The sequence below is a fragment of the Cephus cinctus genome, unplaced genomic scaffold (assembly GCF_000341935.2).
Source record: "Cephus cinctus unplaced genomic scaffold, Ccin1 Ccin1_scaffold0564, whole genome shotgun sequence".
Lineage (NCBI taxonomy): Eukaryota > Metazoa > Arthropoda > Insecta > Hymenoptera > Cephidae > Cephus > Cephus cinctus.
Genome location: NW_014333216.1, coordinates 126,184 through 144,221, shown reverse-complemented (window position 1 = coordinate 144,221; position 18,038 = coordinate 126,184). Strand labels below are relative to the sequence as shown.

At 37.3% G+C, this 18,038-nt stretch overlaps 6 protein-coding genes across 15 annotated transcripts; 3 read left to right on the top strand and 3 right to left on the bottom strand.

Moving 5' to 3' along the window:
• The first annotated feature begins 118 nt into the window (after positions 1 to 118).
• Positions 119 to 2,996, top strand: LOC107268464 (paired mesoderm homeobox protein 2). 2 transcript variants are annotated; one of them, XM_015741258.2, is made up of 3 exons: positions 119 to 854; positions 1,222 to 1,400; positions 2,314 to 2,996. In XM_015741258.2, exons 1-3 carry the CDS (start codon positions 725 to 727, stop codon positions 2,719 to 2,721), a joined length of 717 nt encoding a protein of 238 aa, XP_015596744.1. In that variant the 5' UTR covers positions 119 to 724; the 3' UTR covers positions 2,722 to 2,996. The 2 variants fall into 2 exon arrangements, with proteins under 2 accessions (XP_015596744.1, XP_015596745.1); XM_015741259.2 differs by having other exon boundaries at positions 142 to 854; positions 1,225 to 1,400.
• Positions 2,997 to 3,317: 321 nt separating this feature from the next.
• LOC107268462 (dual specificity protein phosphatase MPK-4) lies at positions 3,318 to 4,729 on the bottom strand. The gene is made up of 2 exons (XM_015741255.2): positions 4,592 to 4,729; positions 3,318 to 4,509 (listed from the first exon to the last, which is right to left on the bottom strand). The coding sequence occupies exon 2, from the start codon at positions 4,497 to 4,499 to the stop codon at positions 3,450 to 3,452; it is 1,050 nt and encodes a 349-aa protein (XP_015596741.1). The 5' UTR covers positions 4,500 to 4,509; positions 4,592 to 4,729; the 3' UTR covers positions 3,318 to 3,449.
• Positions 4,730 to 4,925: 196 nt separating this feature from the next.
• Positions 4,926 to 7,848, top strand: LOC107268461 (nucleolar complex protein 4 homolog B). Of its 2 annotated transcripts, none has more exons than XM_015741254.1 (6): positions 4,926 to 5,299; positions 5,397 to 5,502; positions 5,745 to 6,158; positions 6,224 to 6,268; positions 6,341 to 6,704; positions 6,788 to 7,848. In XM_015741254.1, the coding sequence occupies exons 1-6, from the start codon at positions 5,174 to 5,176 to the stop codon at positions 7,290 to 7,292; spliced, it is 1,560 nt and encodes a 519-aa protein (XP_015596740.1). In that variant the 5' UTR covers positions 4,926 to 5,173; the 3' UTR covers positions 7,293 to 7,848. The 2 variants fall into 2 exon arrangements, with proteins under 2 accessions (XP_015596740.1, XP_015596739.1); XM_015741253.2 differs by having other exon boundaries at positions 4,941 to 5,299; positions 5,394 to 5,502.
• Positions 7,849 to 7,885: 37 nt separating this feature from the next.
• LOC107268458 (probable myosin light chain kinase DDB_G0279831) lies at positions 7,886 to 12,226 on the bottom strand. The gene is made up of 7 exons (XM_015741248.2): positions 11,845 to 12,226; positions 10,213 to 11,774; positions 9,342 to 10,151; positions 9,104 to 9,264; positions 8,812 to 9,023; positions 8,359 to 8,727; positions 7,886 to 8,287 (listed from the first exon to the last, which is right to left on the bottom strand). The coding sequence occupies exons 2-7, from the start codon at positions 11,496 to 11,498 to the stop codon at positions 8,261 to 8,263; spliced, it is 2,865 nt and encodes a 954-aa protein (XP_015596734.1). The 5' UTR covers positions 11,499 to 11,774; positions 11,845 to 12,226; the 3' UTR covers positions 7,886 to 8,260.
• A 1,251-nt stretch (positions 12,227 to 13,477) lies between these two features.
• LOC107268465 (casein kinase II subunit beta) lies at positions 13,478 to 15,641 on the bottom strand. Of its 3 annotated transcripts, none has more exons than XM_015741261.2 (6): positions 15,505 to 15,641; positions 15,325 to 15,402; positions 14,748 to 14,917; positions 14,383 to 14,485; positions 13,854 to 14,235; positions 13,478 to 13,686 (listed from the first exon to the last, which is right to left on the bottom strand). In XM_015741261.2, the coding sequence occupies exons 3-6, from the start codon at positions 14,817 to 14,819 to the stop codon at positions 13,578 to 13,580; spliced, it is 666 nt and encodes a 221-aa protein (XP_015596747.1). In that variant the 5' UTR covers positions 14,820 to 14,917; positions 15,325 to 15,402; positions 15,505 to 15,641; the 3' UTR covers positions 13,478 to 13,577. The 3 variants fall into 3 exon arrangements, with proteins under 3 accessions (XP_015596747.1, XP_015596748.1, XP_015596746.1); XM_015741262.2 differs by having other exon boundaries at positions 14,748 to 14,823; positions 15,505 to 15,606; XM_015741260.2 differs by lacking the exons at positions 15,325 to 15,402; positions 15,505 to 15,641 and adding an exon at positions 15,177 to 15,316 and having other exon boundaries at positions 14,748 to 14,823.
• A 95-nt stretch (positions 15,642 to 15,736) lies between these two features.
• LOC107268466 (probable low affinity copper uptake protein 2) lies at positions 15,737 to 17,964 on the top strand. Of its 6 annotated transcripts, XM_015741263.2 has the most exons (6): positions 15,737 to 15,817; positions 15,901 to 15,998; positions 16,273 to 16,469; positions 16,553 to 16,815; positions 16,895 to 17,121; positions 17,252 to 17,398. In XM_015741263.2, the coding sequence occupies exons 3-6, from the start codon at positions 16,467 to 16,469 to the stop codon at positions 17,359 to 17,361; spliced, it is 603 nt and encodes a 200-aa protein (XP_015596749.1). In that variant the 5' UTR covers positions 15,737 to 15,817; positions 15,901 to 15,998; positions 16,273 to 16,466; the 3' UTR covers positions 17,362 to 17,398. The 6 variants fall into 6 exon arrangements, with proteins under 6 accessions (XP_015596749.1, XP_015596750.1, XP_015596752.1 ...); XM_015741264.2 differs by lacking the exon at positions 15,737 to 15,817 and having other exon boundaries at positions 15,853 to 15,998; positions 17,252 to 17,964; XM_015741266.2 differs by lacking the exon at positions 15,737 to 15,817 and having other exon boundaries at positions 15,853 to 15,998; positions 16,895 to 17,103; positions 17,252 to 17,392.
• Positions 17,965 to 18,038: the final 74 nt, after the last annotated feature.

Below are 18,038 nucleotides of genomic sequence, written 5' to 3'. Positions count from 1 at the left end.
GGTGGATATTGCAAGGGTAGTAATCAGACAAGGTAGACAAGAGTTTACCGCACTTCGAAGAAGCATTAGACAGGGGTTAAAGTGTCCGTTTAAAAGAGTAAAGCATCCACGGCATTCCGAGGCCAATGAGCGTCTAATGAGGGTGGAGCCTCACTCAGAAATCTCCACCTACTCTTAAAATGCTCTATTTCTCGTATCCAGCGGGAAGACTTAAAGAACATCTTAACTCCGTAAAGTCAGTTGGCATCTTGCCTCTCCGCGCACGCAAGACTCACGGCACTATAATCCCCTACGACTTATAAGCGCGCGAGCGGGCTCACTCATCTGGTACGATACTAATTGAATTATGATTTAAATACTTCAATTAGTCGTGAAATATCTTGGTTGGCTAATTCAATTTGGGCAACCCTTGTTCGGGCAGGATACCGACTTACACTGTTTATATACAGACAAATTGCTTCTTTGCTTTATATACTTGCTGGGATAATAGCGTTGCTTCGGTGACCGTCGGACTTTACTTGAATTTCAAAAAAATCTTCCTCAATCTCATTTGTTGGTTGTCGAACATTGATATCGTACAGGATTTTTTGTGTGAATGTGAAGACGAAGAAGAACGGACGGTTCCTGGTTTTTAAAAAGAATAAATAATTCAGTTATTCGTTATGTAAATTTTTTAAATATCGCACGTATAAAATTGCTTTTGCTGCATACAATTTATTTGAAGATGCTGAATTCGGATTCCATCACAGAACACAGGGCGAATAATAGTGTAATAGTGTCGCAAGTTGCGAACTCTCATATTCCTCAGGATTTTACTGTATCCAGATTGCTCTCCACACCAGCGCATTCCTTAGGTAAGTCAGGAATTATAGTGAGAAAAAAAGGACTTATACACGGGCGGAAAAGTCGTCGCGTAATCGGCCATGAAAATTCGCCATAACGATTATTTGCGCCTTCCTGGATGCGACTGGTGTTTGATTTCATCAAGTTGACGCGTTCCTGGTCATGCTGCTCGCATTATACCGCTTTGATGAATGCCCAAGCACAGAGACGTTATTCAGAATGCACCCACAACGTATGGGTTTCTATTTAATCTATTTTTTCCCCAACGATCGCTTGTCTGGAGCGGCATCTCCTAGAATTGTTTACAAAAAATCAAAAGAGTTAAACCAGAAAAATGTATCGTATACCATAGAATTCTTTCTCTTTTGTACACTCGAGAAGATTGCAACGAGAGTTCATCGGGTAACGGAAGTAGAAGACCCAGAAGGAGCAGGACAACCTTTTCCGCACAACAATTAGCTGCTCTGGAGAGGGTTTTCGAACGTACCCACTACCCGGATGCTTTTGTCAGAGAAGAACTGGCTACCAGGGTGTCTTTATCAGAAGCAAGAGTACAGGTCAGTAAATATACGCAAGTTCACCCAATGATTCCAAATCCCAAATTAATATACCTACTTAGAAATTACACGAATTCTCAAATTCTCCCCAATAAATCTGGCAAAGTTCCTTTTTGGCAATGTCAGTTGATCTTTCTAGGGTTCTTAGTAAGAATTGCGACGAGGTAAAATGAGTATGACAAGTGACCTAGAACTCCTCCAAATAGATCTTTTGAAATGATGGTTCATCAAAGGGTGACACGACCATCCAGTCTCATATTAAGGATCTGCCGTTGCATGTAGAGATACAAAAATAAATAACAGTTATAAAAACAAAGAAGATCAAAATGACAAAATAAAAAGACTGCAGCAAGATGCTACGTAGTACTAAAGTATCGTATAGTGCGTATACCAGAGACAATACACTCGCGCTCCCACTCCCATCCTGGCTGTGTGGTATCTCATACCAACAGGAGATTCGGAGGTCGCGGACAGCTAGGCAGAAAATCGGAGGAGACAGGTTGTCAGGCAAGGAGCTATGATTAGCCTGCTAGCGGTAGCGCGTCTTCCAGCATATGTGGTTGGCATAGCATAGCGTATCCAGCACGTGTGCCGTATACCCTTCTGGCTGTCTGTCTGTCTGTTCGTCCGTCGGTCTGTACCCGCTGGTACGTCTGTCTTTCTGTGGCCTGTACGCCTGCCAGGAGCCGTCACGCTGTCCCGTCTCCGGTCCGCATATCCGTCCGTCTACCTAAATGCCTTTCAGCGATCTTCTAAGAGGCAGGGTAGAAGCTTTTCTTTTCTTATTAATCCCGAGAATAAAATTATAAAGAAATTAATCACAAGCGAATATGGGTTACGATAATAAGGGAGATTGCAAACCTTTTTCTGGAATTTGCTTAAAGTTGCTCCTTTTTTTATTGCCGGTTTCTAGGTATGGTTCCAAAATAGGCGTGCCAAATTTCGCAGGAACGAAAGGAGCTCGGCTATAAGCCGTGGAATATCCAATACTAGGGAGATGGAGGCTACTTTACCCCTGAGACCGATCAGAGTCAGTCATCCTCATGAGAGTAATCCTGAGAGTCTGCAACCACCTTCTCAGGTACCTCAGTATCCGTACAGTGAGTACTGGAGGTCGCCTCAACATTATGCAGCCGTTCAGACAACCTCCAGCTGCCATGGTTTCGTTAATGGGAACCTGGGGAACATGGGGATACCTTCTTATCATCAGGCGGATACCCACCCTGGTCTTGATGGAACTTCTATGAATGGTCTCAATGCATTGCGGCTCAGGACACATCCTTACGGTGCACCATATTCTGCAATGCATGCTAGTATGTGACCATCCTGACAGTCCTGGTTGACAACTTGAGACATCTTTGACAGCAAGAAAATGTCAAAATATATTTAAATTGATACCAAAGAAATATTTTGATGACTTTAAAAGTAATTTACTTAAATGGATGGCTTTGAAGGATTAAAGTTGTCGATGAAACAGCTGTTTAAGAATAATGGTGCGAAGTAATAAGGAGACTGACGCCATTGTGACGCCGTTAAAGTCCAATTATCGGGATGATTCGTACACGAGTATCCAAGACTGGAATATTATTATCTCGAATGCGAATCAAGAATGGCGGCAGGCGGCACTTATGATAATTATTAAGGACCGAAAACAGGGTAACGTGTTATGTTATGTTATGTTATTACTATTGTATAATTTTTAGAACTGCGATAATGAGCTTCTTTAATTTGAAGAGATTGACACTTACGTCCTATACTACTTTAATTTGAGCAAAAGTATACGACGTAGACATAACAGGCTACAAAGAATTGTATTATATATGTATTACATTCATGTAGCATTAATAAAGAGATAGAATTCAAAGTTAATAATTAAAATTATTACATTGGCACATAATAATTTATAGTCAATTAAAATTGGTCATAAGTGATTCCCATTTTGTTATCAAATTAAGCATCTTAAGTAAATACATTTTACGAAGATTAAAAGTCACAACCATCATGAATTACTTCCTGAATAATTTCCGTTTGAATGTTTTTTTCTGGTTTTTAAACTGTCACCTGGACATTTTGCACGGCATTGCTCCAATCAACTTTCGAAGGTACCAGGTAGAATGCAGGAGCAATTTTGCTTCCACAGGGACACTGACAACCAGCTACCCAGCTGAAGGAACCAAGTTTTGTACTGCATTTTGGACAGTTCAATTTCCCTTCGACATTGTGCATTATATTGGGCATCCAGGAAAGAGGTTCCAGGAAGTAAGTCTTAGTGCAGACTTCTGTTGGTGGTAATTCCTCCTTCTGTAGGTTTTCTGCAGGCTTGTTTGCCTGCTTATCTTGTCTTGGAGATTTATTGTAACGTTTGGAACTTATATGCCTCCAAACTTGTTTCTCTCGTGGCATATGTGGTAAGACATTACTAGCTGAAGCAACTATACGGCGACACTTCTTACATCTATATACAGTAGGCTCAGGATGCACTGTTGTCAGGGCAGGATCTGGCTTCACAAGGTCCATGCAACTTTGTGGTAGAATCTTCGCCTTCCGCACTTTGTCTGCTGCTATTTGTAGTCGATACATCTTGAAGTGTACATTTCTATTATCTATACTGTGTCCCATGTCTTCATAGAGTCGGAGCTGTTCTACGAAGCCAGGATTTGGACAGACGAAGCGTCTCTTCTTTTTGACTAATTCAAAAGCTTCTGTATATCCTATGCTATACTTTTTCATAATGTATGCAATCACTAAGGTGGCTGATCGGGATACTCCAAAGTAACAGTGTACCAGAATTTTACCACCAGATTCTAGAGCATGTTGTATAAACTGGTAAGAATCTTCCAGGTAAGTCAATAGATCCTCTCTTGGCAAATCTGTTACTTGTATATATTTTAGAACAATATCTGGTAAAACTTGAACTTTTCGTGGCAAAGGACATGAGTCAACAGTTAGTATATGAGTTATCTTAGCCTCTTTCAGCCATTCAAAGTCTGTAGCAGCTGTCAGATTACCCAGGAACAATCCTGGTTCAATCTCATCATAGCTTGATGGACCAGCATCAAAATCTTCTCTCGTTAATTTGCCAATGTCATCATGAGCCATGCTTATTATACTAAAATCAAGAAATAAATTATTTAAAAATATACAGTGCAGAAATTTAATATTCAAATCTTACATGATAAAAGTCAACTTACTTTCCTACAATTAAAGTGTGTATTAAATATCTTTCAAGTATTAGCAATATAAATTTAAGTGTTTGGAAGATATTATTTTTAAGTAATTGATTTAAACATCTCAGAGTCCATTTTAGTAAAAAAAAAGTCTAACGAATAAGTAAAAAAATAGACTCCATTGGTGTATATTCTATGTAGGTAACACACCCTTGTTAATTTATTGCATACTTAATTAGAATTAATTATCCATTCAATTAGTCAATAGATTTAAAAATAAGATATCCACGGCAGCACTGTTCTACTACTTTATAAAAGCACCGTAAATGAAAATCCATACAAATCTTCTGTTGACACCCTAGTTCAATGAAGCTTAGAAGCCGGACGTGAAACGAGGTTCAAAACTGCAGTTGTAATTGTAAAGTTTAACGGTAAACAGATAGCAAAGAATAATGCACTGGGAGTCAACGACCACGTAGAAGAGGACCTATTGATTTTCCGTTAGGATTTAAACGGGAAAAGCACAAATTTTCTCGGCTAACGTACCGGGTAAGGTGACGTAGCTTCGCGGGTGTCCTTTCGTTTGTGCCATTCCCGTGAGCAGCCATGTCGGGTGCAGCAGTTTCCTCGATCCAGAAAATTCCAACAAAATACCTTAGACAAAAAGCCCAGGAGTTCTTGACTTCGAGGAAACATGCCAACAACCTGGTGGATATCATCGCACAGTGGGATGTAAGTAAAAATTCATGAAGCTACCGATATGTGCTGCATTAAGTTTTAGCCCAAGGTTATGTCGGCGTCCACTTCTTTTTTCCCCTCTCAATAGCAGCAGGACTCCGGCATATCATGCATACTTACCCTAGAGACGATTTTCCTGGAGGTCCTCAAACGGGGTGACATGTACCAGGAACGTACGATAACTCTAACTATAGGTGGTAAGCATGATTTCGTGAAACGAAATTTATTTGTTTATTAACATGTTCTTAATAAAAAGACTACTGTAGGACCCAGTAGATGTTGGCTTTGTGATACTATATTATGAGACACAGAGACTTATTCTTTGGGTACAAATAGGAGTTGTCGATTTATGAATACAGTGCACACGAGGAAGAAAAGAGAATGTTATAATGTGGTTTTTGTTTATTCTGTTTCATTTTAATTACGCTGAATGGTACAGAGCCAAGTGCAGAATCTCGATACATCAGCTGGTTAAGAAATTGTTTCGAGGAAGTATGGGCAAAAATACTAGCATCAATAGAAAGCTGTCGTTCAGGAGTACAATTGCAGGCCTTGTCCACTGCCATAAAACTGATGGCAGAGGAAGGCAAGGCACCATTGGAACCAACTGGAGATCTAGAATATTACTTCCCTCTACATAGACTGAAACATATCCTGATGAGTTTGCTTTCACCAGAAAAGGATAATGTCCATCTAATTGCTAGATTTCAAGAACTTGCTAATTATTTAGATGCACTTTACTTTACATGGAAGTGTCTTCCATCCCTTACACCTAAGAGGCAGCCACATGAAATTTACATCAAGAATCTACTAGAGCTCATAGACAAACTGCCACTGCCGAAAGATGCTCAAGGTACAGTAACCTTCCTTTAATACCATCAATATTAAATTACGATTATAATTATATTTATTTATTAGGTGAAGCAACAAAGAATTCAGAGTTACTTTGTGGTCCCCAGCAAGGTAAATGAATTTCTAACCCATCGCTCTACTCTATTATTCATCATCAAAATTATCATTATTTCAATCTCTTAGCTACTGGTGGATTTACATGGGACCAAACGTCGGCAAGACGAGCCTTAAATAAAACTTGGGCATGCGTAATGCATTGGGAGTTAACACCTCAGCTACATAAACAGCTCCTGGTCGTCCTATTAGAAAGAGTAATGCCACACTTAGAGAAACCAGTGCTTCTAACAGACTTCCTTATGGATTCATTAGATGCCGACGGACCAATTGGTCTCCTAGCGCTACAAGGAGTATTCCTACTAGTAACCCAGCACAACCTGGAATATCCAAATATCTTCACCAAATTGTATTCCATGTTCGAGCCAGAGATATTCCACACGAAATACAAGGCTCGTTTGTTTTACCTATCCGACCTGTTTCTAAGCTCTACGTAAGTTCAGAAACCGTATGCATATCGTATTTGCAAATTCACAAATTAAACCATAACCTAACTACTTAAATATTCTTTAACAGACATATACCAGAAGCTCTGGTGGCAGCATTCGCAAAACGGCTGGCCCGTCTAACCCTAGTAGCACCAGCAGAGGACATCCTCATAATTCTTTTATTTATTGGCAACCTTCTCCTAAGACATCCAGGATTGAAACGACTGATAGACCATCCTCAAGGCGGCGAGGTCCACGCAGAAGATACGAGCAGTGCTGCCGATCCATTTCTAATGGAAGAACGTGATCCCTTACAAAGCAACGCTCTGATGAGCAGTCTCTGGGAGATCAGAGCTCTTCAATGGCATGTGTTACCCAGTGTTGCTACTGCAGCACGTTTCATACGTGAACCACTACCCTCCGTTGAATACGACATGGCCGCTGCCCTGGAGCGCACCGGCGGACATATTTTCGAGCGTGAATTAAAAAACAGAGTCAAGGAAATCATGTTGACCTTTGAAAGGCCCACTTCTATGGCCTTGCCAAAGGGCGAACGATTATTGCAATACTGGCAGCTCACTAGCTCTCACTGATCTATAACCTGCTAGGAAGATGGTCGACTCTTGAAGAAGATGCACACCAGATGTATAAAAATCGCGAATCAGTGCAACATGGTACGCGTTATGAATAGGATCTTGAGGACAGGTTGTGAAATGTAAAAAGATGAGTGTAAAAAAAACATGGAAGAGAAGTTCAAATAAGAATGAAAGTAATGGATGAAAAAATGAGCGAGAACGAAGTTAGGATGTATGCACACTTGCCACAGGAATTGGCAAGTTAAATATTTGTACTCTGAGAAAAAGAATATTCACATTTACGAATGTATTCGTGACGATACTTTTATATTATTTAACGTTACGTTTTTCAAATGACTATACGAGCGTGACTAATATAACTATCGAGTACTGGGATTCGTTAGTTTGGTATTAAAGTCATGGATGTAAGCTTAAAAGTTATTGTCTCGTACAGTGACCAATCAAACTAAATGTGAGAAAAAGAAGTAACATTGAGTTCTTTTATAGTGAGAGACTATTAAGCGGAAGAGAAAGATGTGAGATAATAAAATTTTATTTTAATTTAATAATAAAACTTCTCTTTCTTATTTCATTTGACAATCACTCCATGGTTTCTATTGCCAGTCGTAAATGTTTTTTTTTCTTTCTCAAAAGTGGTAAGTAAATTAACGCGAGACTAATCAACTGAAACATTAAATATACGTATTGTTAATGTTACAAGTCAAGACTACCCCATAGTCTGGATTTAATTTGTTCATCACCGTAATCTATTAGACACGAATATTTTGCATTATTTCCTTCTTCCTTTGTTTCGATCTTTATCCGATGAAGGACACTCACCATACCTTCAATTACTCCTCTTGCACTTTACACTTAACCGTAAGAATAATTTTTTGTACATACAATTACCCTCTCATACCATTTTTAATTGGTGGAGATAAGTTTCTTATGTAAAAAGTTCCTATGCACATGTAGCATGATATACGTCACGGTTGTCGCCTCTTTTCTAATATCTGTAGACAGAAGACAATTTATTGATTCTGATTAATCGAAAATATAGCTACATAATACATTGTAAACTGACCTCCGTGAATAGCCGCCACTCATCCTCCAACAAGGCATGTTTAATTTTTACAAGGATATTCGAAGGGATTTCTATTGCTGGCGAGATATTCGACTTTGTCACCACGTAGGAGATCTGGAGGAGTTGAGCAACAGTTGGCCTGGCTTTAGGATCATGCTGAAGACACCGACGCATCACGTCGATCAAGACTGGTGGTGTAGCCTCCAAATTATTAGATGCTGTTGGTGGTGGAAACACAATTTTCAACTTTGGATTTGTAATTGCAGTCACTTTCGCCCATTGAGAACGAATGTGTTGGAACGGTGTCTGTCCGTATACTAAACTGTAGAGAATACAGCCCAAGGACCAGACATCTGATTTATAATTTATCTGTCAATTAAAGATATTTAATTAAAATATCTATATCATACAACACATAGATTGTTTATTGTATTAATTTTTTTCATATTTTACCTTATATTTCACATTTTTATTCGGAGAATCTCCATTTCCTCCAATGTCCATAAGAGCTTCAGGACTTATATAGTTCAATGTACCTATGGTAGAATTCTTCACCACAGAAGTCATCTCGGCATTCATACTAGAAGCGATACCGAAATCAATCAGCTTAAGACGTCCCCTTACTAACAGAAAGTTAGCTGGCTTTAAATCCGAGTGTATTACACCTGCCAAACAATTCTTACATAAAAACTTTGTATTAAAACATAGTATATACAATAAGTTATTTATTAAAGTTATAATTAACTGTTATCGTGTATATGCTTCACAGCGGTTAGCATTTCGGTCCAGTAATAAAGGATCATTGTAAGCGGCAACCTTTTTTCCTCAGACATTGACTTCAACAGTCTACTAAGATCAGTGTCGCCCATTTCCATCACCACGTAAACCATATGATATTGAACTTCGCTGAAGAAAAAATTAAATGATACGATATAGGAAGAAACCATCGCCGTACTTGGTATTTAAAAGAAAAAATCACCTACTAGTCGAACATTCTGATAACACAAGGTGCCTGCAATTTGTGCAACATAGAAATCTCCTCCAAACAACCTTCTGCAGTCTCCTTATCGATTTTATTTAGATTAACACATTTTATAGCTCGTAATTCGCCAGAGGATAAGTCCTGAACTCGTAGGACCTCCCCACACATACCCTGGCCCAGTTTACCCAGGATTAGGTATTCTTTCTCCTTTACTTTCATTGTTTTACCAAAAGTCTTCATTCTTTGTGGAGGATTTGACATTATCGAACATTGTATACTTGACATTTTTTCTACTATTTTTCCTGGTTCTGACTGTTTATTCTCAGGTGCTGAATACTTCCTAGGAATTTCCTTAGTATCTGGAACTGCTGCAACTACAGTGCCAGGATTGTTAGACAATTCCTCGATATTTACATTGGTAGCAGAGGTAACAGCTGCTACAGATTTAGTTTCTGTGACGGATACAGGCATAGATTTCTTATTATTTCGCACGGATTCTATAAGATTGGATTGTAAGTTTTCCTTAAGATCCTGACTTCCGCTGATGACAGATTGCACAAAGTTTGTATCTGTAGTGTCTATCTTTGATACACGTTGAGAATCCCCAGCTGTGGACTCTTTTAGTTTGGAATTGGCTTGGTACATGTAAGGAGATTCTTTGATCTTTGAGAATTTAGGATCCTGTAATGGCATTGGAGGAATGGTATCTGCAGCATACGTAGGTAAGTTTTCTACATTGCTACAATGCTGACTGGAGTACATAGTCTCTGCTAATGGCCTCCTAACGGATTTTTCTTCCATGCTAAAGTATCTGTAAATATAACATAGTAATATAAATGAAAGAAATGAATTGTAACAGTAAAACTACTTACTTTGATGTATCGACTCTTTTATTATGTGGTAAGAGACTGTGCTGCCCCAGTGTCTGAACAGATTCCTTTGATTTCAGAGATCTACTTTCAGTTGAAGTTTGAAGCATGTTATATTGCGACCAATGTGAAAGAATAGTGGCTGGTGTTTGCACAGTATTTTTTGGAAAATCACTTTGTGTCTTAGTTTGTGGAGTTTGAAAGATGTTGCGATGACAAAAACCAGATCTGGACTCAGTTACAGGAGGATGTTTCATTGGAGTGTCTATGACTGAGTGAGATTGCACTAAATCAGGGAATGCTGTACTAGATGATGATGCTATTGCTTCAGATTGAATATTGTTAAAAGAGTCTCTTTTTTTTAAGTGTGCTTCATTGCAGAGATAGGCTGGAGTATTGTGAACAGCAATTTTATTGGATAAGATGTTTACAGAAGTAGCACTACCACCCTGACTCACAGGAATGGTTTCTGTAGTAGCACTAAATGGTCTTGGAAATTCATGATGATCCTCTGAATGATATACAGCATGCAATGCATGATCTCTTATAGAAGTCCTTAATGATAAGGGTAGAGATGCTTGATCTTCCCTTGTAGACTTTGGATATTCATTTAAATTCATCTCTTTTTTTGATATATCATGTTTCACTGTTGGCACTGGATTATTAATTAAATTGAGCGATGTCACTTTTTGTGCATCTATTTTATTATGATCCTCCCAGCTACCAGAATGTCTAGAATATGATATATTTACTTGAGACATTCTATCGTTATGAAGCAAGGAATTTCTGTAGTCCTCCAATGATTTCTCCTTCAAAAAATTATCTGACAAGCGTCCCTTATGCCTCCAATCTTGTGAAAAGCTACACATTTCTTTATTTGTACTTTCTTGCTTTAAAGCGCTAGAAGCAGGTACTAATTCATTCTTAGAAGAAGAAGTACGTAACTTGATATGAGTCTCAGTAGAAGGTATATGCGAAGATGATGGTATAATAGATGTAGTACAGGTCAATGTACTTTTAGAACATCCTGCCGGTATCTCATCGCCCTGCGATGGTCCATCAGCAGTGTCACAAACAGAATCATCTCGTGGTAATGGCTGGATATCATCATTATCCGACTCATTGTCTGATCCCAGTGATTTATGCTCACTGTCCTCGTCATCGCCCTCCCAGAGATGTTCCAAAACACTTACTCGAACAGGCTGTGTCTTTGGACGAGCATTTATAAAATTGTAAGATCCTCCACTACTATTCAGGCTACTCCTATCGCTCACGGGTTGCTCCTCCATTATAAGTTTATTTTGAATAACTAGTGAAAGCGTCTCCTCCTGACTTACATATCCGACGTTTTCTCCTGTTATGGAAGTTCACCGATATATTAAATAACACATATGCCGATTTCCTAATCCAACTAAAAGCACTGGCAACTATTCAAATATTCACAACAGCATGTATACTTCATTCGCAATAAGATAATACGTTTTGGTACGTCTTTGTTGATCAAAGAGCATCGTCGTACACCTGTCAAATATTCCCAGTATCTTACACCTCAGGAATCTAAAGTACTTCAAACAAAAATTAAATATTACAGAACACCACTTTCACCATAATTCAACTGCATAAGATCACACTTACTACAAATGAGTATACATTTTTCTTAATAAATGTTTTACCGTTGTACTATGTGGTAAACAATTTGATTTGGATTTTGTACCGGTTCTCTGCCAGTTGTATCCAAATTTAAATCCCAAGCAGCAATCGTATTGGCCGATATTCTACGTGTCTAGGGACATTTTGCATTCTGTAACCTCTATGATTTACCGACAGAGGTATATAACTATTGTATGGGGAAATTGAGTACTGTCTATTTTATCGGGCGTTTCAATCGATCGACAATTTTTTTGTTCCTACTCCGATAATCAAAATGTTTCCAAATTACTCCGAATGAGCAACATTCTTTTTTTAAGAGAAAGTAACATATGTGGAACAATAAAAAAAAAACTTTAGTACCTTTAAATAAGTCATACTTTACTCATAGATCAACTCGATTTACAATACTTATTTTCGAATTCATTCATTTAAATTACGAGTAAAATAAGGCGTACAATCTAATGGAAAGTAGCTTTGATATTCGTAATCAGAAGATCACCCGGTTATGACAGTAAAATCTGTAATTTAATACATACTAGAAACAAAAAGAGACAAAACTATTGCATAATTTAATGCAAATCTCTCAACAACGTTAATTGCATACTAAGAAACTCGTCTAATGAGACCAAACGATTGGCATTTTTGCCAAAAGAAAAGTCATCTATAAAGCGCCTGTAAATAGGACAATATGAAAAAATTTGCTAAACAATAAACGGTGGGATATAAATTTTAATCTCTAATTCAATTAACAGGCGTACCTCCCGTCGCATATTCAAATTCATCAGATTTATTTGAAGCTACGCAATGCATTAGCTCAGTAACGTGATTTTGACATTAACAACGTGCCGTCCTCGTTATCTCACATTTGACATTAATGTTTTATTCGACGATTTAAATTAAATGACGCATAACAAACATATTTTTTTATACACCATCCCTTGACTTATAAAATCAATCTGGACACGACCAGCTAGCTTGCGCTTCCTTATCAGCCGCAAATAATTAAACGGCCCTCATACGAGAGAGCTTTTCCTATCTCTCGCTCATTATTAGGAACTACCTGGCAGCGATCAAGATGGTGCATGGGACTCGTACAGACAAATACATCCTACTTATAGTTTTCATCTTTCCCCTTATATCCTAAATAATTAAGCCTAGGTGTTGTGTGTAATTATGTGTCAATCTGTATTATCTGTAATGTTGCCCGAGCTGGTGTATACAATTTCTCCATTCTCTCTGTAGTTTATTTTATTTAATTAAATGGTCGGGACTCAGTAAACGTTCGAACGAGAATGTGAACAGGTCGTTCGACGTAGAAACTGATTCTTTTCGGGACACTCATCGATGATGATTAATTAAAATAATATACCGCTTTCATTTTCTCTCTGTTTATACGTCCTAATCGTTGCGGACGGACCCTGAGAAAGTTATGCGTCCAATGTCCGAACAATCGACTCTCTCCATGATCTTCATGTTCACACAAAGAAGTGAGAGATATATTATGTATATATTTATATGTGTGTAGGGTGTGAGTGAGTGAGTGAAATAGTAAGAGTCAAAGAGAGACAGTCAGATGGATAGATTGAGAGAAAGTGAGAAAGTGTAAGAGTGAGAGAGATATATATAAAAAATAATATTTTATTTCTTAGGGGCGAAATTAGGATTTGTATTACGAGTGTAATGAAAAGAACTTCTCTAGGCAATTTCGAATAATGGTCTTAGCGCTTTCCGTTATTATAGTTGAGGGTTCGCATTGGCGCCTTGAACGTCGACGCCGATTGTTGTTGAATCTGATAGGCTAACGGATGAATTTTGAATCCATATAACCTGCAATATTCACAATTTTATAGCATTGAAATACATTGTGTCTTTTCTTTCATTTTAGAGCTGCTGGATTGAGAAATAACACGGAAATATCAGGATGCAGTGTGGAAAATGGTGACAATTAATAAATAAGGAATGAATTTTTATAGCAATTTGATTAACCAACTTACCTAGGTACGAATTGATTTGCTGCACGTTTTGGTCGATATTCGGGATGAACCATGAAGAGCATATGTGGAAAACCAGTACCAAAATATGCGCCATCGGTGTGATGGTGACGTGAACTTTTGGGTGTGTAGACATCCATACATTTTGGACAATAACTTTTAACCATTGCCTCCCCAGGAATGTCACTCAATCCCAGTGGCAGCATGGGCTGAGACTCACAATAGACACGTGGACAATGACCAAAATCGCCTGCTTGATATTTTTCAATCATTTGAGCGATTCCCCGATTGGTAAGTATGTAGCGAGCGTGAATAAGGCCATACAACATCTCGGCAGCCTGCTCAATCAGATCCGACTGATTGGGATTATCATCCAAGTCATCATCTAACGGAGGAAAACAAAAATTGTCAATTAAAATCAATTTCCACTAAACACTATTAAAATGAAACAATCGATTATAATATAAAATAACATAAAACATGAAATAAAAAAGACATGATACATGACATATACATATTATAATTGACATACCCGGCTCCAGATCAAGGATCATGTCGAGCGCTTGACGATAATGTGGCACCTGCTCATTTAATCCTGTCAAGTTAAACTTGTCCTGGATATAATCCTCGTCAACCTGCAGAAAGAAATCAATTCTAAAAACACTTTTCCCATATTAAACAACACACAAAGTAAAAACCTCCCAAGTTCTAAATGGTACAATATATTCATAGTTCATCTCTTCACTAATTTTATGTTCCTCAAAACAAGCAAATCATTGAAGAATTGTTGAAATGCGTACAGCCGAAGGAAAACGGAGTAGCAAAACTTAATAAAAGCATTGAGTAAAGAAGCAGGAAATCAACCTAACCAGAATTGTAGTCATGAGGAAAACTTACCTCGCAGAAAAATTCGTTGCCTCTGAGGCCACAGAACCACGAAATCCAGGACACCTCCTCGGAACTGCTCATTTTTCTGTCGACGAGAAGGAATCAGAGAGCTGCTATTATTTTTCAGTGAAATAGCTGCCGCACGGGAGTGGTGTAGCACGCGCGTGTGACGCGTGAGTCTATGTATATAAGGAGGGGTTTATGTACAGATGTGACCACACAGCAGGGGTGAATGCGTGCGCGCGCTTGCTGTCTTACTGAATATTTCAATATATATATATATATAACAATATAGAGTATCCACCGTATATTCGTGATACTTTTTAATATATAATAATTGATTAGAGTGCGAAACGAGATATGGAAGGACAATAATGGAGTTTTTGCTTTACTAGGCAAGATGCCCGACGTAGCGGTCAGTCCCGCTGCTTCACCTACGTTTTCGTGGTCATTGTTGCTTCGTCAAATGATTTTCAAGCACGACGGACGACTGGAGTCGATCGGGAAAAGCATTACTTAAAAAAAATCCTCCGAAGGACCACGCGGCCCACCAAAAACCCAAAAATAAACAGCCCTTGCGGCTTACCTTTTGGTGCCTTGATTAGCCACGCTTGCTCGCCCAAAGGGGGTAGATGTCACTGGTGTCGCACTGTAGACACGCCACCTTTAGAAAATATTTCTGATTACGTAGGATTCACCTTTTTACAATGAGTAATCATCCTCAGTTCATCATACTCTTCAATAATTATTATACTTGACGACTCACTTTTAATGCTTGCTTGAATATTCATTCGCAGCACGTGCGAGCTTTATCTTGCATTCAAGATGGCGGTTCGTCAACATTATCAATGCTCAGATAGTAGGGAACCTTCGCGACCAAAAGTAGAGATTTTTTACCTCGATTCTTTAAGTGATGGCAATTAATATTATTAATAAAAATATGTTGCAAGCGTTTACAAAAATTTTGTTTTAGAAATACACATCAAATCCTACTAAATAATGATCTTTGTTAAACAACATTCAGAGCTAAATAGTTTTCATAACCGGATCCATGTGACCAGCGTTACCATGGCAATTAGGTGGCGTCAATATGGTGTCAAACTTAATTTGATCTATTTTTAACAAATTTTTATAGTACATAATTATCGTGTTTTATTCTTAGACAATACTACAATACAAATCGTACATTATTTCCATCCTGAATTGGTCGCCATTTATTAGTTCGATGAGATGCCAATCAAGAATTTGTAAATATTTCAGGTAATATGAACTTTGCTTATCTTTGCTGTTTGTTGCTTATTCTTCTGATTTGTTATACTGCGTTGGTAAAGACTTTTTACTGTACAGTCATATGTCCTCATTACTTTCAAACGGTCAATAAAAAAAAGTTGATATTAGCTAACAGAGACACTTTGCTGTTGTCATTTGTAATATGACATATGGATACCTGTAGTAACATAGTGAACACAACTATAATGAAATATTTATTAAACATTAGAAATTACCTTTTTGTTTATACATACGTTTTATATAGAACGTTTAAAACTCAGAATTGTATGTATGAAGATCAAGAGATGGAGAGTCAGGGTTAAGCTAGGTGCAATGTATATCATAGGACATTATCAATGTAGAAATACACTTGTGTAAATGATGAGGCTTATCAGTATCAGTTATTTGTCACAAATTCCCTCTAAGTTTTAAAACCACAGCTCATTCTTACAATTCACAATGGTATGTATAACCTCTGTATAATACCTCAATTTTGTAATTGTAATTGATTGTACATATACTTGAAATTGAATATTTTCTTCTAGATGCACATGTGGTATTGGTTTGGATATTTGAATGAGTTTCTTTTCAAAGAATTTAATGTAACAACGACATGGGGTGTTTTATCCATATGTCTAGGACTCACTGCATTGGCAATAGTTTACGAGGCAATGAAAATTCTACAGGTCTTCTTGAGAAAACAAACTATTGCTTCTCTACCACATGAGCTTTCTATGCAGGATGAGAAGTCATCACTTTTGAGTAAAATCTCATCGAGATATTTAGGACGATCGACAAGATTATATTGGTATTGAAACTTCATGTACTTATTATATGAACTTGTTGCGTGTATCTTTTTTATTAATTTGGCATGGATTACTTTTCAGTTCCAGTTACTTGTTGTGGCTCCTTGAAGTGTTTCACTTTACTATACATACTACACTTGGTTACTTTCTTATGTTAGCTGTTATGACATACAATGTGTATGTCAATATTGCTCTCGTTATGGGAGCAGGTATTGGATACTTTATATTAGGACCAACTCTCGTAGAATTAAATATGGCTCAATACAATAATAAACGGAAGGATATAAAATGTAATTTAGAGTGTTCAGGTATCCTGTATATGACTCATTTAACTTTTTATTAATACCTTCAGGCATATGTTACTCATGTTTTAGTATAAGTTACATGAATCTACTACCTCATATAAAATTTTAGGTTTATAGGAGTTCATCATTTCAGATGCAATTTTGGATCCAAATAGGCGTCAATCAACAGTGTCCATTATTGCAGAACAACTAGTCACTGAAGCCAATATTGATGTTGATGTTCAAGGAATGCGTGTTGGATAAGCAAGAACAAACAAAATTTAACAGAAGTCTGATTTTTACGATATTATATATACATATACATATATATGTAAAGACATATGTACAGTGTTTGTTATACAAGCACATAATATGAAGTGCAAAACTGTATATATAATTTGATCTTTTTAGAATAGGAAAATGGTATACAAGTTTTTTTTCTCAATACCATATTCAGTACTAATATAATTGGAAATACTGTATCATTTTAAAATTCACTTTGAAGACTTCTTGAGCATATTTTTATAAACTTTTGATGACAAAACACATTGCCTAAATAACTTGCTTAAGATAATTGCCTAAACAAGTATATGTCGAGATCTACATAATGTATTTTGACCGAAGGAAACTCATAAAACCTGTAAAAATGTAACCAAAACCATATATCCAATGGTAACCTTCACTAATAATATTGTTACGTAGAACATGCTCGAAAACTCACTACAGTTATTGCAAGTATCAATGTTTCTCTGTTTATCTGGCTATATGTAAAGAAAGCATAGCCATTCTTGCAGGACTGGAAGTGAGTTCTGAATTGTACCAATAATCATGTAACAAATGAAAAAACAAGATATTTCAAACAGTAAATTTTTTAACTACACAATTATTGTTCCTTGAAACTTTATGATTATTACAAATAGAGGTAATAGGTTTTAATATAT